Genomic DNA, 18,455 nt, shown 5'->3' on the forward strand with positions numbered 1-18,455 from the left:
TCGACCTAGGCGAGGCCGAGGACCGGTTCAGATAATCGTCACCGGTGTTAGCCGTGAGTGGGAATCGAACCCGGATCGCCAGGTTCTTCCACTCTCCACCACCAACAACAAAAACCACCACCAACAACAAAAACCCACCAACAACAACAACCAACAACAACAATCAGGATCAGGGCGCCGCGGTGGCTAGGGGATGTTAACTACCTCGCCTGGGATGCAGGAGGTCGTGGGTTCGATCCCGACCCTGACGCCTGCTGCTGTATATTTGGAGTTTGCTTTGGTTCTAACTCTCTCGCCGTGGTCGCCCCGATTTTTCTCCGGGTCCTCCGGTTTTCCCTCCACATTTAGAATCAACATCACGCGTTTAGAGTACAGTCCTCTACTTACGATGGAGATGCGTTACGACGACCCCGTCGTAAGTCAAAAATATCGTAAGTCGAAGATGTTCCTAGCCTACCCAGGAGTCTTACAGAATGGTGATAATTTAGCAAAACAGAGCAATTTACAGTACCGTACTGTATAAACTATATACTGTATGTATTTATTAATTACAATACTGTATTGCACAGTAAAATGTAAAGTAAAAAAAGGTACATTCTTAGCCTACCTATATGAACTGCAATTTAATAGAAAGGCGTGAGATGCGTAACATCCCGGCAGCGTCCCAACGTACAGGATCGTGCTGCTGCGTTTGCCTGCCACGCGAAATTTTAAATATTTTACAATTTTGTCGTATCGATATCGCCATCGTAAGATCGAAATGTCGTAAGTCGGACCATCGTAACTCGGGGACCATCTGTATTTGGCTCCTATAAATTTCCACGTGATAAGCCACTTCGTTTAGCTAATATTTGTGGCCATGTCGCTTCTGAAAATGAGCGAAACAGCTCAGTGGGCCTTAGCTGGTAAAATAAAACATTGTTTAGTTGAGACTATTTCGACTGGAGGAATCCGACAACAGCAACAGCGCTTGTGCCAGGCTAGGTGCACTCCCGAGCCACGTGATGTGTCAAATATCCAGGTGCTGTAGCAGTGCCGGATTAAGCTAGTGCGGAGCCTGTAGTATATGTTATAGAGGGGCCCTAAATAAAAAAAAAAACAAATATTAAAACAAATTACATAGAGTAATTGTATTTTTTAATTTGCTATATAGCCAGATAACACGACAAATCGCTAACCTTAAACACCCAGTCGTTCATAAAAGTTGAAGGCAGTATAGTACTATAGTAATAGAGCAAGTGCAGAATCACTAAACCGGAATTGATAGCTTGAAAGTATTTAGCGCGGGGACCTTAAAAGTGCGGGGCCCGTAGCTATTACTACATATGTAGCTACTACACATGCAGCTACTCCACATGTAGCTACTTTTGCTATTAGGATAATCCGGCACTGTGTCCAGATTGTTCGATGATCTGTGAGCTCCTCACACAATCCAAGTCTGGTTAAACCCAGGACGGATCGTTGGCAGGACAGCCTGACATGTTTTCAAACCAGCAACAGACGTTCCATGTTTCGCAAAGCATCAAGCCGTTTTCCCACGGCTTGTTTTGAGCGACACTCCGATGTGTTACAACCTCAGCACGCCGGTGACTAGAACCAGCGAAACGTCGTAAAACTGAAATTGTAAACTGCGTGGGTTTTGCTCTTCAGCACACCGGTGGTGCTGAAGTATGACGTTAAACTATAATTGGCACGTTCTGTTCACGTGCCAAACCTTACTAATTGCCTGTGTCGGGTGGAGGTGGGTGTACATCCTTTAATTTACAAGATCTAACACCAACATAGCACTTATCATGAATGTAGAGTGAAGCTGTGAAGTTATACAATAATGAGAAAGCCATATCGTTATATTAACAGTGCACGGTAGGTTGTTGCTACAGTGGAAATCAACAGAAGTCAATTAAAATTTTGCCGCGTTAACTCTGTTAAGTAAAGTGGTAATGTTGTATTAAGTGTAACGTTCACATTTTGTCATAGATATTGCACAATTTAATTATAATTAACACAGTTGTGTATTAATTATGTAACACCGCAGTTTTTATTAGCCACGAATCATTACTTTTGCATCATTCACTTATTTATATATTATGTATGTACAGTATTATTTGCGTACTATTATTTACGTGCAGTATTGTTTACCAACACTTACTCTGGAATGGTACATTCTACAAACAAAATGAAGGAACCCCCATGGGTTCTCCCTTATCACCAGTGGTAGCGAATTTTTCATGGAGAAATTTGAAACAGATGCCATCCTGGCATCCACCCTACGTCATTCCCTGTGAAAGAGATACGTAGATGACACTTTCGTCATCTGGCCACATGGCCAGCCAGCACTGAACCAGTTTTTCAACCGCATGAATTCCATACACCCATCCATCAAATTCACCATGGAAGTGTAAAATGTTGGCAAGCTACCATTCCTGGATGCTTTGATCGAGAAGAGGCCTGATGGCTCGATGGGACATTCCGTCTACAGGAAAGCCACCCACACGGATTCCTATCTAAAGCCTGACTCCCACCACCATCCGGCCCAGAAGAACTCCCTCATCAAAACACTACGCCATTGGGCCCGCTGCATCTCCGACCAGCGCCACCTAGCCAGTGAGCTGGAGCAACAAAAGAATCAACGAGTATTATAGAACCCCCTATACACCCCCACCCCACACACGCGCGATGATTAACTGGTCATCTATGAAAAATAACTTTATAGCTCATCAGATTCCTTCGGTATAAGCAAATATTCCGATATTTTTTTATAATAAAATATGTATTCCACATCCTCCACATATAACCAGGTCCAGTTTGACAGCAGAGGTGTCGCTTCGAATCAGTCGAGCGGCATTACCTTTTCATCGGCGATGTAACGCTGTATGGAAGCTACCCGGTCTGTCGCTCCATGCAAAGCTTCAGGTTCTGTGGGCCACAGTCATGTCCTCCCTTCTCTATGCTTGCGAAATGTGGACCCTCTAATCTTCGCCAGTTAGAAACATTCAGGCTGGCATGCTTACGATCAATCCGGGGTTTAACCAGGCTGGATTCTGAGCTCAAAAATCCTCGAAAGATCTGGACACAGTCCCATCGGTGAGCTCCTCCAGGAGCCAAGGCTGCGTTGGCTGGGTCATGGAGCATACATGCCCAAACAGCTTTTGATTGGTTGGATAAAGGGGGCTAAACGGACACAGCACGGGCTAGAAAAGAGATGGAATGATGTGGTGCAAGAGGATATGGCCTTGCCAATAACTGGTACCAGCGGTGTCGAGATCGGCCTCTGTGGAGGAGAGTCGTGAAGGACGCTATGGGGCAGTTGGAGGCAACCGCCCTCCAGCAACAAAGGAGGACAGAGGAGTGACGCTCACAACAATGAGTGGAGCGCCGGGCGGCTAAAACACAGAAAGTTGGCATTGTAGGGGGCACTGATGGTGCATCGGCCAGTCAACCCATGGCACCTGGGTCTGTCCATGACCTGCTAGCGGGCGTTTGACACTTCACGTAGCCTTAAAGTGCATATAGGCTGGCACAGGTGCTGTTGTTATTGTTGCATGTGTGTGGACATTCAAAGCAATTTATAAAGCAAGAAGGTCCTAGCAATGTTCCGATTCAATACGAAATGGTAGCAAGCCCTAGCTGCTGTCGGCTTCATCATCACGCTCGTTCAAAAGACGTAAATGACCGTGTCAGCATGTGCTTGATAACAGCGCTTGTCCAACACTTAACATTTTAATGACAAATGTTTGCCTTTGAATGCAAAACTTTCCTCCGTCTCTTTTGCGGGAACACCTGCAGTATCGTGATGACACCACAGCAATGTATTGAGGAGTCAATTTGGGTTGAGCTCTGAGTGTTCTCAACTCGCATGCATAGTCTCCAAGTGCTCTGGTTTCCTGCCAAACGGCCTTGCATGGAATTGGCCAAACATCCCAACATAGGACCCTGCTCAACAAGTCTTGTTTTTAGTTCTCATCTTGAACGTGACGACCATCAGAGAGTTTCTCAACACGCGTGACCCACCAACTCTCGCTGCCTCTGCACTGCTGGACTTACACAAGCGGCCGAGGCAGAAGACACATTGAGCAACACGCTCTCCCCGAACAAGCGACGGTGAAGACAGAAGACGTGAAAGCAAAGGGCAAGAATGCAATCGGAACGCTCCCGCTGAAGACTTCCAGTAATGATTTAAAGCTTTCGTGACTGCAAGGATTCATCTTCTTGGTTCTTTCGGTAAAGTCACCTAGAAGGGAAATAATAAAATAATAAAAAATAATACAAATAAAACATAATAAAATACAATTGTATTTTATTATGTTTTATTTTACAATTGTATTTTATTATGTTTTATTTTTATTTTATTATTTCCCTTCTACATGACTTTACCGAAAGAACCAAGAAGATGACTTACAGTACCGCTGCCATAATCTGCGTGGATTCTCCGATTGATGCATCGGAGGGAGGGGAAAGTCACTAAAAGGGGGACTGCCATTGGAATCTCAACTTGGCCTTGGTGGATATTTCACAAATGTTGACTGCACGTCACGTAGATTTAATGCAGAGGGAAGTCAACGCATTTGGGGTGGCGCCACTCCATCCGGTGACTCAAGCAAGAACTCTGCACAAGAAACACGTGTTTTTTTTCCCAAAGATTTCTGTGTATTTGTGGGTTTTCATGTATTTTTTACAAACATACACACATACGCACACACCCCCATGTGTCTACAGGCATGCGTGCGCCAGTCTCTTAGTGCTTGTTCAGCGAACGGTTCGTGACTAATCACCGAGTAAACATTAAGCATGTGACAATTTACCCTCCCTACGTGCGATTTCATTGGCCATCACGAATGAGTATTATGCTTTGACCGTTTGTCACGTTTAGACCATCCTACCAGTGCTCTCTATCGAGCCACCCGTGTCTCCTTGTCTCTACATTCTCGACTGCACTCGTGTTCGCCGAGTCTTGCTTCACGAGAAACACCGCGCGCGTATTGAGCGATCGTCACGCTTGCCTCACACCGACGAGCTGCTTTGCAATTATCCGACGGTTAATTTCCCTACGGGGTAATACGCAAACGATCGCGTCGAGCGGCGCTGCACGAGAAAACCAGCACCGTGTTGGACGTCACGTCCCGGTCAGACATTCGAAAGCTCTTACTAACAAAATGAACGAAAGAAGAAACCGACTCGGTATCACGCAGTCCAGTTCCCTCGCTCACAATGATGACATCACAGTCTAGTCGTCTGTGATGTCATCATCGTCGTCCTCGTCGATGACGTACTCGGTCCCCGAGGACTCGCCGGGGCTGTCCGCGGTGGAGGTGCGCTGGGCCTGCTCGGCGGCGCACTGGATCTGCAGCCAGTCGCGCTGAGCCACCTCTGTCTGCTCTTGCCGGGCCTGTGCACACACACACACGCACAGACAGACACACACAGACACACGACAAAGACACTCGCACACACGCAGACAATCGGACACGCACACACGCAGACACACGTACATACGCAGACACACATACGAACACGCACACACAGAGACAAAGACACTCACACACGGAGACACGTACAAACTCACTCAGACACGCAAACACGCAAACACACGCACGAAGACGCACACACAAGGACACTCACACACGCAGACAGGCAGGAGTCCGTAGCTTGCACACACGAAGGCACGCACGTGTCCGTGGTCTGCGCACACACCAACAACAACCGCCATTCGCCACTAAGTGGCGGTGACGTCACCACGACGCTTGTGCCAGGCCAAGTGCACCTTGAGGCCACGTGAACACACACACGCAGGCACACACACACAAGTTCCCCGCACCTCTAATTAGCACGGTTGGCTATGTACGGTGCAAAAGAAGTTCAACATACATACACACGAGTCCATGGCCTGCATTGGATTAACTGACCTTGCTCAAACAATTATCATTATGCATGGTCAACTTGAAGGTCAATGCACTTGTTGCATCAATGTTCCAGGGATTATAAATCAATGTTCCAAGGATTTTTTTTTTAAACTTCAAAACACGTCTGTACACAGCTCATCCAACTCATTGGCAGTCCTGAGCTGGCAGGGAAAATGTCATTCACCCAGTAAACATTCACGTTGGGCAAACATTGGCATGTGGTTGGGACTGTTGGAAAAACGATCGCCTAACGTCAGCCCGATGTTCCATGTTCACCAGGTAGACGGTATGGACCAGCCTGCTGGATAGCCACCACTTTGAATTCTCACGACAAAACACGAAGAATCACTGAGTGTATCAACCCCAGGAGGGATGATTGGCCGAATTTACCCTCAGCTCAGATTTAAACTCACGCCGTTCTAATTGTGAATAGGGCGCCAAGACGCACCGCCACCCAGACAGAATCGCCCAGGACTCGAGTGCAGGTTCCCCTCGCTTCGTCCGCTAGATGCGTTCCAATAAAACGGCGCACAAAGCGAAACCGCACGAGACCTCTGCATGCCGAGTAGTAGCACATGGTACACACAGTACATACAGCACACAACATTGTCCCACGTCCAACAGCATAGCCAGTTGGGTAGCACATTCAGTCCACACAATGTACCACGTCCAACCATATAAGCTGCCGTGTAGCACATTCAGTCCACACAATGTTGTACCACGTCCGACCGCATAGCCGCATACGAGCGAATTCAAACCGCATACGGCGAATTTTGAGTAGACAAATGTGAGCTGCATGTAAGCGGTCACACAAACCTTACCCAATTGATCAATTATGGGAACAGTCCAGCCCACGACAGGTTAACGACTGATAAATTGAATGCGGAGAATAATTTTCCCCATCGCCCGCTGTCATGGACAGGGGCTTGCGAGGCGCCAGGTTTACACTCGCTTGCAACGAGCGGCCGCTCGCTGAGCGTTCGCCCCGACTAGCGCAGCGCGAGGCGCTCGCCTTCGATTTGCCAGGGAAGGTGAAGAGCACAAACCCCCTTGGGGAGGTTCAAGTGGTGAACTGGGGTCTGTTAAAACAAACCCCCTTGGAGAGATTCAAGTGGTAAACTGGGGTCTGTTAAAACAAACCCCCTTGGGGAGATGCAAGTGGTGAACTGGGGTCTGTTAAAACAAACCCCTTGGGGAGATTCAAGTGGTGAACTGGGGTCTGTTAAAACAAACCCCCTTGGGGAGATGCAAGTGGTGAACTGGGGTCTGTTAAAACAAACCCCTAGGGGAGATTCAAGTGGTGAACTGGGGTCTGTTAAAACAAACCCCCTTGGGGAGATGCAAGTGGTGAACTGGGGTCTGTTAAAACAAACCCCCTTGGGGAGATGCAATTGGTGAACTGGGGTCTGTTAAAACAAACCCCTTGGGGAGATGCAAGTGGTGAACTGGGGTCTGTTAAAACAAACCCCTTGGGGAGATTCAAGTGGTGAACTGGGGTCTGTTAAAACAAACCCCCTTGGGGAGATGCAAGTGGTGAACTGGGGTCTGTTAAAACAAACCCCCTTGGGGAGATGCAATTGGTGAACTGGGGTCTGTTGAAACAAACCCCCTTGGGGAGATGCAAGTGGTAAACTGGGGTCTGTTAAAACAAACCCCCTTGGGGAGGTTCAAGTGGTGAACTGGGGTCTGTTGAAACAAACCCCCTTGGGGAGATTCAAGTGGTGAACTGGGGTCTGTTAAGACAAACCCATTGGGGAGATGCAAGTGGTGAACTGGGGTCTATTAAGACAAACCCCCTTGGGGAGATGCAAGTGGCATTGGCCAGGAGAGGGGGGGATATGTTGAGAACTCTTAGGGCCTGAGGACTAATTTTGCCTTTGTGATTCTGCTTGCGAGAAGCGTCGTGGTGTGCTTGGCTTAATAAAGAGCCCGACCCTAGGCTCCACCTTGCTGTGTACTCCTTTACACCATTAACGTTTGCCGTGTTGATCACAACATTCTGAGACGTGACCGCTTGCGGCTAAAAGGAGAGTTCTGTGCTCCTGGTGCTGTGATAACGGCGTCAGCTGTTTCCCCATTCTGATGGCGTACATGTACGTCGTCATGTACGTCGTCATGTACGTCGTCATGTACGTCGTCATGTACGTAACCAGAAGAAAAACGAAAATAAAATAACTTTATCGGTAACGAAGCTCCCACAAGGCCATGCGGGAGGGCGCGTGGCACAGTTTGGCGCCAGCCATCGTAGAGTGCGGTCGTGTCGCTACAGTTCTCTACGGTGAGTACAATGTCTTAAAAAACAACGGCGCTGCTACGCCGCCTCTCCAAACGAAATCAAAGCCAACCGCTTACGCGTTCCGAGATTCATCAGTGAACGGCACGCCCAGCCTGCAACTTGCAGTCATCTCGGAACGGGAAAGGGTGAGCACCCACAGACTCGTGTTGCACATGCAGCTCCATGCCAACACGACCGCATTCACGCCAACCCCGAGGGCCATGACGCTGCTCATAAAGCGGAGGGGTTGCTTCCCGTTGCCTTATTAGTGGACCTCCTCGCACGGCAGCATAACGACGGAGTGCCACTCGGCAGAACGTGCTAAATACTCGAGTGTAGACGATGGGACCGCACGCGCCCTGCAGGGAACGGGTCGTGGGGAGGGGGGGGGGCGGTAACGGCTCGCGCCTCTCGCCTGCTCGATGAGCGCCTGCTGCTGGCGCAGCAGCTCCGGCTCCGGCACGCCGAGCGCCTCGAGGCGGCGGGTGGCGCGGCGGCGAGACAGCGCCAGCGCTCGGAACTCGGCGTAGCACGCGCGCAGCTCGCCCATGCTGCCCGCCAGACCCAGACGCTCCAGCGCTAGACGGACGCGCGCACGCACACACCGCTCTCGCGTCAAGACGAAGACTCCCCCGTGCAGCCTCGGCAGACTGGTGGGGGCGACTGCTGTTTGCGAGCGGCTATTGAGACCGGCATGGCACCCAAGAGGGCGAGTGGCCAACAAAATTTTTCCGCCGTTTTTTTCTCCCCAGTGCCGATTTAAGGCTGAGTTGACCTAGGGAAGGATGAGGACCGGTTCAGATATCTCGGTCGGGGGATTCGTACCGGAGTGCGCTAACCACTGCACCACCGCTCCCAGTGTTATACAAAGGCAAAGATCCCCCGTATAGCCTTAACAGACTGTAGGGGCAAGTGCTGTTAGCAAGCACCTATGAAGGCCGGAACAGTACACGAGGGGGTGGGTGGCCAGCACCACACCCGACCGCCTTTGTCTCCCCAGTGGCGATGTTTACACACCGCACCAGGTACTCATTTCAGGCTGAGTCGACCTAGGGGAGGCCCAGGACCGGTTCAGATAATCGTCACTGGTGTTGGCCGTGAGCGGGAATCGAACCCGTGTCTCCGGGTTCATAGCGCAGCGCGCTAACCGCTACACTACCGCTCCCCACACACACACACACACAGTGTTACTCACACACGGCGCTCCAGTGTCACACACACACACACACAGTGCTCCAGTGTCACACACAGTGTTACACACACACACAGTGTTACACACACACACAGTGTTACACACACACACACAGTGTTACACTCACACACAGTGCTCCAGTGTTACACACACACACACAGTGCTCCACTCACACACACACAGAGTGCTCCACACACACACACAGTGCTCCACACACACACACAGTGCTCCACACACACACACAGTGCTCCACTCACACACACACACACACAGAGTGCTCCACACACACACAGAGTGCTCCACACACACACAGAGTGCTCCACACACACACAGAGTGCTCCACACACACACACACACAGCGCTCCACTCACACACACACACAGCGCTCCACTCACACACACACACAGTGCTCCACTCACACACACACAGTGTCACACACACACACAGTGCTCCACTCACACACACACACAGTGCCCCAGTGCTGGATCCGTGTGTACCCTGGATCACGTGCTCGGGGGAGATGGTCTTGCGCTGCGCGTGCGCGCACGCCGTGTTCGCCTCGCTGGACACGTGGCGCACGAAGCGCGTGCACGCCACGCGCAGCAGGTCCCGTGCGCTCGCCGTCAGGCGCAGGCACGGCACCAGCTCGCCCACGAGGCGCTGCACGGCCGCGTAGGGCAGCGTCACCTCGTCGGGGTCGTGCGCCTGACCCCCGACCTCGAGCGGAGACGCCATCGCCGCCTCCTTCTCACCGATCTCACACAGTGCCACAACGACGCACAGATTAGAACGCTCGCCTACGTATGGTGCGAAAGAAGTTCAACAGACAACAACGTTCATCCCTGCCTCCACTCCACCCCGTAGGGCCTCTTTAGTAGACTGTTGGGGCCCAGTGCTGTGCGCGGGTACCGATGAAGGCCAGCACGGCGCACGAGGGGGTGGGCGGGTGATTAACACCACGCCCGGTCGTCTTTGCCTCCCCAGTGCTGAGGTTTAACAGCCGCACCAGGTACTCATTTAAGGTCGAGCTGACCTAAGGCCCTGGACCGGTGCAGACATTCATCACCGGTGTTGGGCTGGAAGTGGCAATCAAACTCGGGTTGCCGGGTTCGTAACGTAGCGAGCGCCAACCGCTACACCACTGAGGATGCATACAATTCATCGACTGAACGTATTCCACCACTGTAGCCTCAGCCAGCCTGCACTGGCCAGCGTGGTGAAGTATGGTCAAACTGCCTTCATTCAGCAGTAATTGACAAAAGCGCCTAAAGTTAAAAAGATATACTATGAGACCTCCTTTACCAGTGGCAAAATATAGTGATAGATTTTTACCCTTTCAACTGGTACAAAAACTGACACCTTTATACAAGGCATCATGTTTGCAATAACCACAACACAAGCAGTCAAAATGCAAACAAAAAGAAACAACTCTGATGATAATGATATGCACTGTCCTTGAAGTTGATTGGTCCACACCATGATGCCTTGTATAAAGGTGTCAGTTTTTGTACCAGTTGAAAGGGTAAAAACCTATCATTAAAAAGATATATTTCGATTTAAAGCTTTCGTGACTGCAGGGATTCATCTTCTTGGTTCTTTCGGTAAAGTCACGTAGAATGGAAACAATAAAATAATAAAAATAAAACATAATAAAACAATTCTCACGACGTTTCGGCCACAATGCAAACAGCCGTCTTCAGGTGAAGAACAGGTCTGTCGAGAAGACAGACTCTGTCTGTCTGAAGAACAGGTCTGTCGAGAGGACGGCTGCTTGCATTGTGGCCGAAACGTCGTGAGAATTGTTTTATTATGTTTAATTTTTATTATTTTATTGTTTCCATTCTACGTGACTTTACCGAAAAAACCAAGAAGATAAAAAGATATACTTTATAGCGTTCCTTCTCTCTCGCTTTCTCAATTATCTCGAGTGTAAGAACTCCGCACAACTTTCACCGATTCAAAATCTACTGTTGAAAACCTTGAGTTCGACGCGTAATGGAAAATATAAATCCATAGATCGACGATGCATTGACAGGAGGCTAATGGCGAGCCATTAGTCAGCATTCTTCAAAAGGCCATGTAATTAGTTACTAATTCAGCCCACCGGTGTGTTGGAGAGTAAATGCACAATATTTACAATTTGAGAACGACGTCTCGCTGGTAATTCTTGGCAAATCGTTTTGTTTACGTGAGAAACTTTACTGGTTGGCTGTGTCGGGTGGTGGTGGGTTACGACACATTTATACTTCCGCGATCTAACCCATGAACCTTTATTATGAATAATATTGGTCGCGAAAGCCTACGTGTCAAACCAAATAAAACAGGTGTTAAGATTTCAAGCTTTCATGACTGCAGGAATCCATACTCTTTAGGTTCTTTCGGTAAAGTCACGTAGGTAGAAAATAATCTCTCACATTAACATCATGCTAATCTCTCACATTAACATCATGCCAGAGGTGGGACAAAGTCATTGTTATGCAAGTCCAAGTCGAGTCGCAAGTCATCAAATTCATGACTCGAGTCTGACTCGAGTCCAAGTCACATGACTCGAGTCCACACCTCTGCATCATGCTAATCTCTCACATTAACAACATGCTAATCTCTCACATTAACAACATGCTAATCTCTCACATTAACAACATGCTAATCTCTCACACTAACATAGCCACTTCCGTGCCCTCGTCCAGGAGGCCGCTCTCCTCCCATCTTACAGCTACATGCTAACTTCTCACATTAACATCACTAGCCCCGGCCTTGGGCTACACCCATTTCACACCTTTTAAAACAGTCTGCCTCAGCAGCAGGCCACGCTTTCCCACCTGATGACGGACGCTTGTGTTGCGCCCGAAACGTCGTGATCTATTTTATTTTCTACCTACGTGACTTTACCGAAAGAACCAAAGAGTTTGGGTGTTAAGATGTTCAAACACACCACGTGTCACCACGTGTGGTTAATACAGACTTGATTCCTTGCAAAAGGAATGTATTCGTTGTCAACATCATCTTAACACCTGTTTTTTGTCAGAAAGGGTAAAACCCATCAATATTTTTAATAATCTATTTGTGAAACATTTGGATGACGTGTACGTCGGAAATGTTTTTGCATATTTGTTGCATACGTAAATTTAAAAAAAATCTCATCTTGCCTGATATTGCGATCGCTTTGTAAATCACGAATATGTGATGTCAGTGCTGCTGCCGCACAGTAGGGGATAGGTTCTACCTTATACAACACTTCTCGTCCGTAAATGTGGCCTAAATGTACACCCAGTAGAAAACAGGGAACGTTGGGAAAACGCGTGGCATGCGGTTTGAACTGTCGGACCAACGATGGCCAAACGTTCCATGTTTGCCGGGCAGCCCCTTAGTAAGATGTCCTTTCAATTGTGATGGAGACGGCAGATCGGCTCAGCCGGCTCGTTCAAATGAACCTCTTACTGGTAGGAGCCTCCTGGTTACACCAGCCCACAGGGGATTATTGTGTCTGTCCGTCCGTCCGTCGTGCATCCAAAAATGGGAGGGGTGGGGCTGTGTGGAGAGGGGAGGGTGGGTGAGGGGCTGGGTGGGGAGGGGTGGGACTGGGTGGGGAGGGGCTGGTCACCCCGTGGTGCCCTTATAAAACTCAACGTCTAACCTACTCACGCCGGCTTGTGCCCGCCCTCACAGTCGGGCATATTTGCGGAATACACCACGCCGCCGTTGACCCTGGCCATTGACCGAGCAACCCAACGTTCCTACCAGCTCCCTCCGCAGGAGGAATGTGTTTTGGGGACTGTCGGCATTGGAGCACGTGCTCAAATCGATGAACAAACAATAACAGCAACAAGTACAGTGCAGGCTCCACAACGAGTGGACACAATTCCCCTCCTGCCACGAACAAGGCTCATTGCCGTACAGTACCGGTGTCAGAGGTCACGGACGGGAGGTCACGGACGGGAAGGCCCTGTCGAGTTCCCTCGTCGTGACAATTCTGTGATGGCACCACGGGCGATGGTGGTGGCCGCTTGTGGGTCAAGCGAGCCCGATGGTCTTCGCCTGCTCACGCGATGGCTCACACACGCACACACGCACACAAAGCCGTCGAACATCGTCGTTATCACCACCACCAACCAACCAACCACCACCACGTGCTCGTTCATGCCACGGCTGTCACCGTTCACTCGTGCCGTGTGTAGGAGGGAGGGGGTCACAGAAGGTTGACAAAGACACCAAAAAATACACTTCCACTGTGGCGTATGTGTGCAGTGAGTGCAGCAGCAGCAGCAGCGTGGAGACTGCTGGGCCCTGAAGGTCGAGGGGGTTCTAATCCTCGTCTCTTTCGAACAGTGCCATCCCACCCCCCACTCGTTCAACATCCGAGAGCACTGATGTCATTCTCACGGTCTTAGTTGCCCGCAATGGTTGAGGCACATTGATGGACATCCGTGGAAAATAGCGTCACAGTTGGTCGGATTCCTGCAGCCTATCCGACTCTGACATTGCAATGCATAACCCTTGCAACATTATCATTATCAGAACGCTAAACTTTCAAACCACAATGAAAACCACCGTTATCATCAAGCACAGAGTCAGCTGGCAATGTACCGGATTCAAAGCGTGCATCATAATACGAACTCGCGTCGTTGTAGATTACATGCAACACAAAAACACACACAATACGAATCCCTCACGCATCTGCCCCCCACTCCACATTAAACATCAATGTCCTACAAGATCCCATCGGTCACACCGGCCTTCCTCCTGGGAGTGGGGACTTCAGGAGGCACGAGTGGCAACCACAAAGCAGGAGTGGGCAGGGCATGCTCGAGACATCCATTGCTGCTGGTGGTGCAGTGCCCAACGTTGACGCACAACACCGTCACACAGGCGTGGCGGAGTGCAGCAGTGGAGGAGTGTTGTGTCTGTAGGAGTGTTGTGTCTATAGGAGTGTTGTCTATAGGAGTGTTGTTTATGAGTGTTGTGTGTAGGAGTGTTGTGTCTATAGGAGTGTTGTGTCTATAGGAGTGTTGTGTGTAGGAGGAGTGTTGTGTGTAGGAGTGTTGTGTGTAGGAGTGTTGTGTATGAGTGTTGTGTCTATAGGAGTGTTGTGTGTAGGAGTGTTGTGTCTATAGGAGTGTTGTGTCTATAGGAGTGTTGTCTATAGGAGTGTTGTGTCTATAGGAGTGTTGTGTATGAGTGTTGTGTCTATAGGAGTGTTGTCTATAGGAGTGTTGTGTATGAGTGTTGTGTCTATAGGAGTGTTGTGTGTAGGAGTGTTGTGTCTATAGGAGTGTTGTCTATAGGAGTGTTGTGTCTATAGGAGTGTTGTCTATAGGAGTGTTGTGTATGAGTGTTGTGTCTATAGGAGTGTTGTCTATAGGAGTGTTGTGTATGAGTGTTGTGTCTATAGGAGTGTTGTGTGTAGGAGTGTTGTGTCTATAGGAGTGTTGTCTATAGGAGTGTTGTGTCTATAGGAGTGTTGTATATGAGTGTTGTGTCTATAGGAGTGTTGTCTATAGGAGTGTTGTGTATGAGTGTTGTGTCTATAGGAGTGTTGTGTGTAGGAGTGTTGTGTCTATAGGAGTGTTGTCTATAGGAGTGTTGTGTATGAGTGTTGTGTCTATAGGAGTGTTGTCTATAGGAGTGTTGTGTATGAGTGTTGTGTCTATAGGAGTGTTGTGTGTAGGAGTGTTGTGTCTATAGGAGTGTTGTGTCTATAGGAGTGTTGTGTCTATAGGAGTGTTGTGTGTAGGAGTGTTGTGTGTAGGAGTGTTGTGTGTAGGAGTGTTGTGTGTAGGAGTGTTGTGTGTATGATTGTTGTGTGTATGAGTGTTGTGTGTATTATTGTTGTGTGTGTGAGTGTTGTCTATAGGAGTGTTGTGTGTATGAGTGCTGTGTCTATAGGAGTGTTGTGTGTAGGAGTGTTGTGTGTAGGAGTGTTGTGTGTATGAGTGTTGTGTGTAGTAGGAGTGTTGTGTGTAGGCGTGTTGTGTCTATAGGAGTGTTGTGTCTATAGGAGTGTTGTGTCTATAGGAGTGGTGTGTCTATAGGAGTGTTGTCTATAGGAGTGTTGTGTGTAGGAGTGTTGTGTGTAGGAGTGTTGTGTCTATAGGAGTGTTGTGTGTAGGAGTGTTGTGTGTAGGAGTGTTGTCTATAGGAGTGTTGTGTATAGGAGTGTTGTGTGTAGGAGTGTTGTGTATAGGAGTGTTGTGTATAGGAGTGGTGTCTATAGGAGTGTTGTGTGTAGGAGGAGTGTTGTGTGTAGGAGTGTTGTGTGTAGGAGTGTTGTCTATAGGAGTGTTGTCTATAGGAGTGTTGTGTGTAGGAGTGTTGTCTATAGGAGTGTTGTGTGTATAGGAGTGTTGTGTTTATATGAGTGTTGTGTGTATGAGCGCACTGCATTATGGTAACGCACGGTATGCGAGTGCAGCTGTTGGACGCCGGCACGTGGCTTCACACGTGGCGTCGTCGTCTCGCCCTTTAAATACAGTAGCGTCACGTGACGTCTGAGGTTGTCGGGGGGTGGGGGGGAAGGGGGTGAGGGGGTTGGGGGGTGAGGGGTGGGGGCTGAGGGGTGGGGGCTGAGGGGTGGGGGGTGAGAGGTGAGGGGGGGTGAGGGATGAGGGGGTGAGGGGTGGGGGCTGAGGGGTGGGGGGTGAGAGGTGAGGGGGGGTGGGGGATGAGGGGGTGAGGGGTGGTGGAGAATTTCACTTCTTCTTCTCTTGGTCGTACAGCTGCTGATGTTCGATGCAGGGCAACAACAACAACAACGTCACATGCAGGTGGTGGTCAAGTCAGCAGACAACCCAGTCAGGAGGCAGCCGAGTGGAGGATCGCCGTTGATGTGTTTTTGTGGATCGGGCCATCGCGTCGTGACACGTTGTGCTACGGCGTGTTCACGATGACCACAGCCGCATTGCCATGTGTGCATCAGGGCAAGGCCATGGAGTCAACATTGGGGGGGACCAAATCTTATTTTATTCATTGTTTACAATAATGTCTAATAGTGTATTGTATTACATTGCTCTGTTTTTTATTTTTGACCTTTTCTTGTTTCATTGTATGGCAGAGATTAGGGATTAATAAAGTACAACCATAACCACAATCATATAAACAGAAATCTATTTTATAGCAATATATTGGGGGGGACATTTTGAGCATATTTGAATATTGCATCAGGGTATCCACATCTCCTGCCGTGGTTTGTGAAGTGGATGCGGTTTAGGGTGGACCGTGAGCAGCGTCGTGTAAGATTTAAACCCCCAGGGATCTTCTGCGTTGGGTCATTCACAACGAGCCGTTTGCGACTTCTTCTGAACTCCATTCGGCTGTCCAAGACTCGTTCACTCCGAGACGGAGCAAATGCTCCGTCGTTCAAGCGCGCACCCACACGGAGGGTTTCCATTGTCCTCGGAGAACAATAGCGCTAGCTGAGGGCCACCACAAAGTCGTCACCATGCGTCACAGTCCCCGTGATGGCAACAATCCCTCTAAGCGGCCGATCTCATCGCTCCATCTCCACGAAGGTCGTCTTCTCCGTCTCGTCCATCGACAAATTAAATATAATCGGCGACATTTCGAGGAATGGCCCTTCAGAGCACACACACAAGGGGCTTGATGTAAACGGTTTTGTATTTAATCTTAATTTTAGAACTTTCGTGACTGCAGGAATTATTATTTGGTTCTTTCGGTTAAGTCACGTCTAAAGATAAAATAATAAATTAAATTAAATAATAGAATACGACGTTTCGATTGCAACACAAGCAATCATCATCATTGTGTTGCAATCGAAACGTCGTATTCTATTATTTAATTTAATTTATTATTTTATCTTTAGACGTGACTTAACCGAAAGAACCAAATAATAATTCCTGCAGTCACGAAAGTTCTAAAATTAAGATTGAACCACTTCTACGGGGAAGTTTTAAGCTTATCTTTTTTCTCTCTCTCTGGCGACTTGTTTTCTCTGCCTGTGTCCTCTTTAGAATGTTCACACTTAAATTCTAACTTAGCAATCTTTGAAATACGTAATCAACCAGGCTATGCGTTAATTGTGTGTTGACCGACCCTCTGTGTTGTATTACATTACATTTCGATATTTTACTAGGTTATTTAATTTTAGTGTGTCTTTCTCCTGATTTTCAGGCTTGCTTGCTGTGCCATCGTACTCGCAGCACCACGTTTTCTTTTGGACCACTCATTGATATGCTAATTTTTTCTAACCCCCCTCCCTCTCTCTGCCTCCGCCCCCCCTCTGTCTATTTAAGGCCACCCCACAGAGACGATCACCCCTCTCTGTCACCTGTGTTGCTCTCGCTATGTATGTATCTTGTGATATCTGTCTGCTAATATGTCTGTCTATAGTTTTCTGGTTAGATATTATGTCGCTATTTCATTATACCTGATGATGATTGCTTGTGTTGCAATCGAAACGTCGTATTCTATTATTTAATTTAATTTATTATTTTATCTTTAGACGTGACTTAACCGAAAGAACCAAATAATAATTCCTGCAGTCACGAAAGTTCTAAAATTAAGATTGAACCACTTCTACGGGGAAGTTTTAAGCTTATCTTTTTTCTCTCTCTCTCTGGCGACTTGTTTTCTCTGCCTGTGTCCTCTTTAGAATGTTCACACTTAAATTCTAACTTAGCAATCTTTGAAATACGTAATCAACCAGGCTATGCGTTAATTGTGTGTTGACCGACCCTCTGTGTTGTATTACATTACATTTCGATATTTTACTAGGTTATTTAATTTTAGTCTTTCTCCTGATTTTCAGGCTTGCTTGCTGTGCCATCGTACTCGCAGCACCACGTTTTCTTTTGGACCACTCATTGATATGCTAATTTTTTCTAACCCCCCTCCCTCTCTCTGCCTCCGCCCCCCCTCTGTCTATTTAAGGCCACCCCACAGAGACGATCACCCCTCTCTGTCACCTGTGTTGCTCTCGCTATGTATGTATCTTGTGATATCTGTCTGCTAATATGTCTGTCTATGGTTTTGTATTTGTTAAATAGGTGAAGTTATCTAATAGTGTCTATTAAGTACCTTCACTTTAACACGTAGGCTTTCGCGACCAATACCCATAGTAGAGTTTTTGGGTTAG

The 18,455-nt window shown here is 48.3% G+C and overlaps 1 protein-coding gene across 2 annotated transcripts; it reads right to left on the reverse strand.

The window, feature by feature from the left end:
- Positions 1-4,865: 4,865 nt before the first annotated feature.
- DR1 (down-regulator of transcription 1) lies at positions 4,866-15,848 on the reverse strand. Of its 2 annotated transcripts, none has more exons than XM_078595679.1 (5): positions 15,762-15,848; positions 13,268-13,402; positions 9,865-10,111; positions 8,591-8,754; positions 4,866-5,386 (listed from the first exon to the last, which is right to left on the reverse strand). In XM_078595679.1, the coding sequence occupies exons 3-5, from the start codon at positions 10,100-10,102 to the stop codon at positions 5,225-5,227; spliced, it is 564 nt and encodes a 187-aa protein (XP_078451805.1). In that variant the 5' UTR covers positions 10,103-10,111; positions 13,268-13,402; positions 15,762-15,848; the 3' UTR covers positions 4,866-5,224. The 2 variants fall into 2 exon arrangements, with proteins under 2 accessions (XP_078451805.1, XP_078451804.1); XM_078595678.1 differs by having other exon boundaries at positions 9,865-10,123.
- Between the last annotated feature and the right edge of the window lie 2,607 nt (positions 15,849-18,455).

Source organism: Lampetra planeri, chromosome 6 (genome assembly GCF_965212315.1).
Source record: "Lampetra planeri chromosome 6, kcLamPlan1.2.h2, whole genome shotgun sequence".
Lineage (NCBI taxonomy): Eukaryota > Metazoa > Chordata > Hyperoartia > Petromyzontiformes > Petromyzontidae > Lampetra > Lampetra planeri.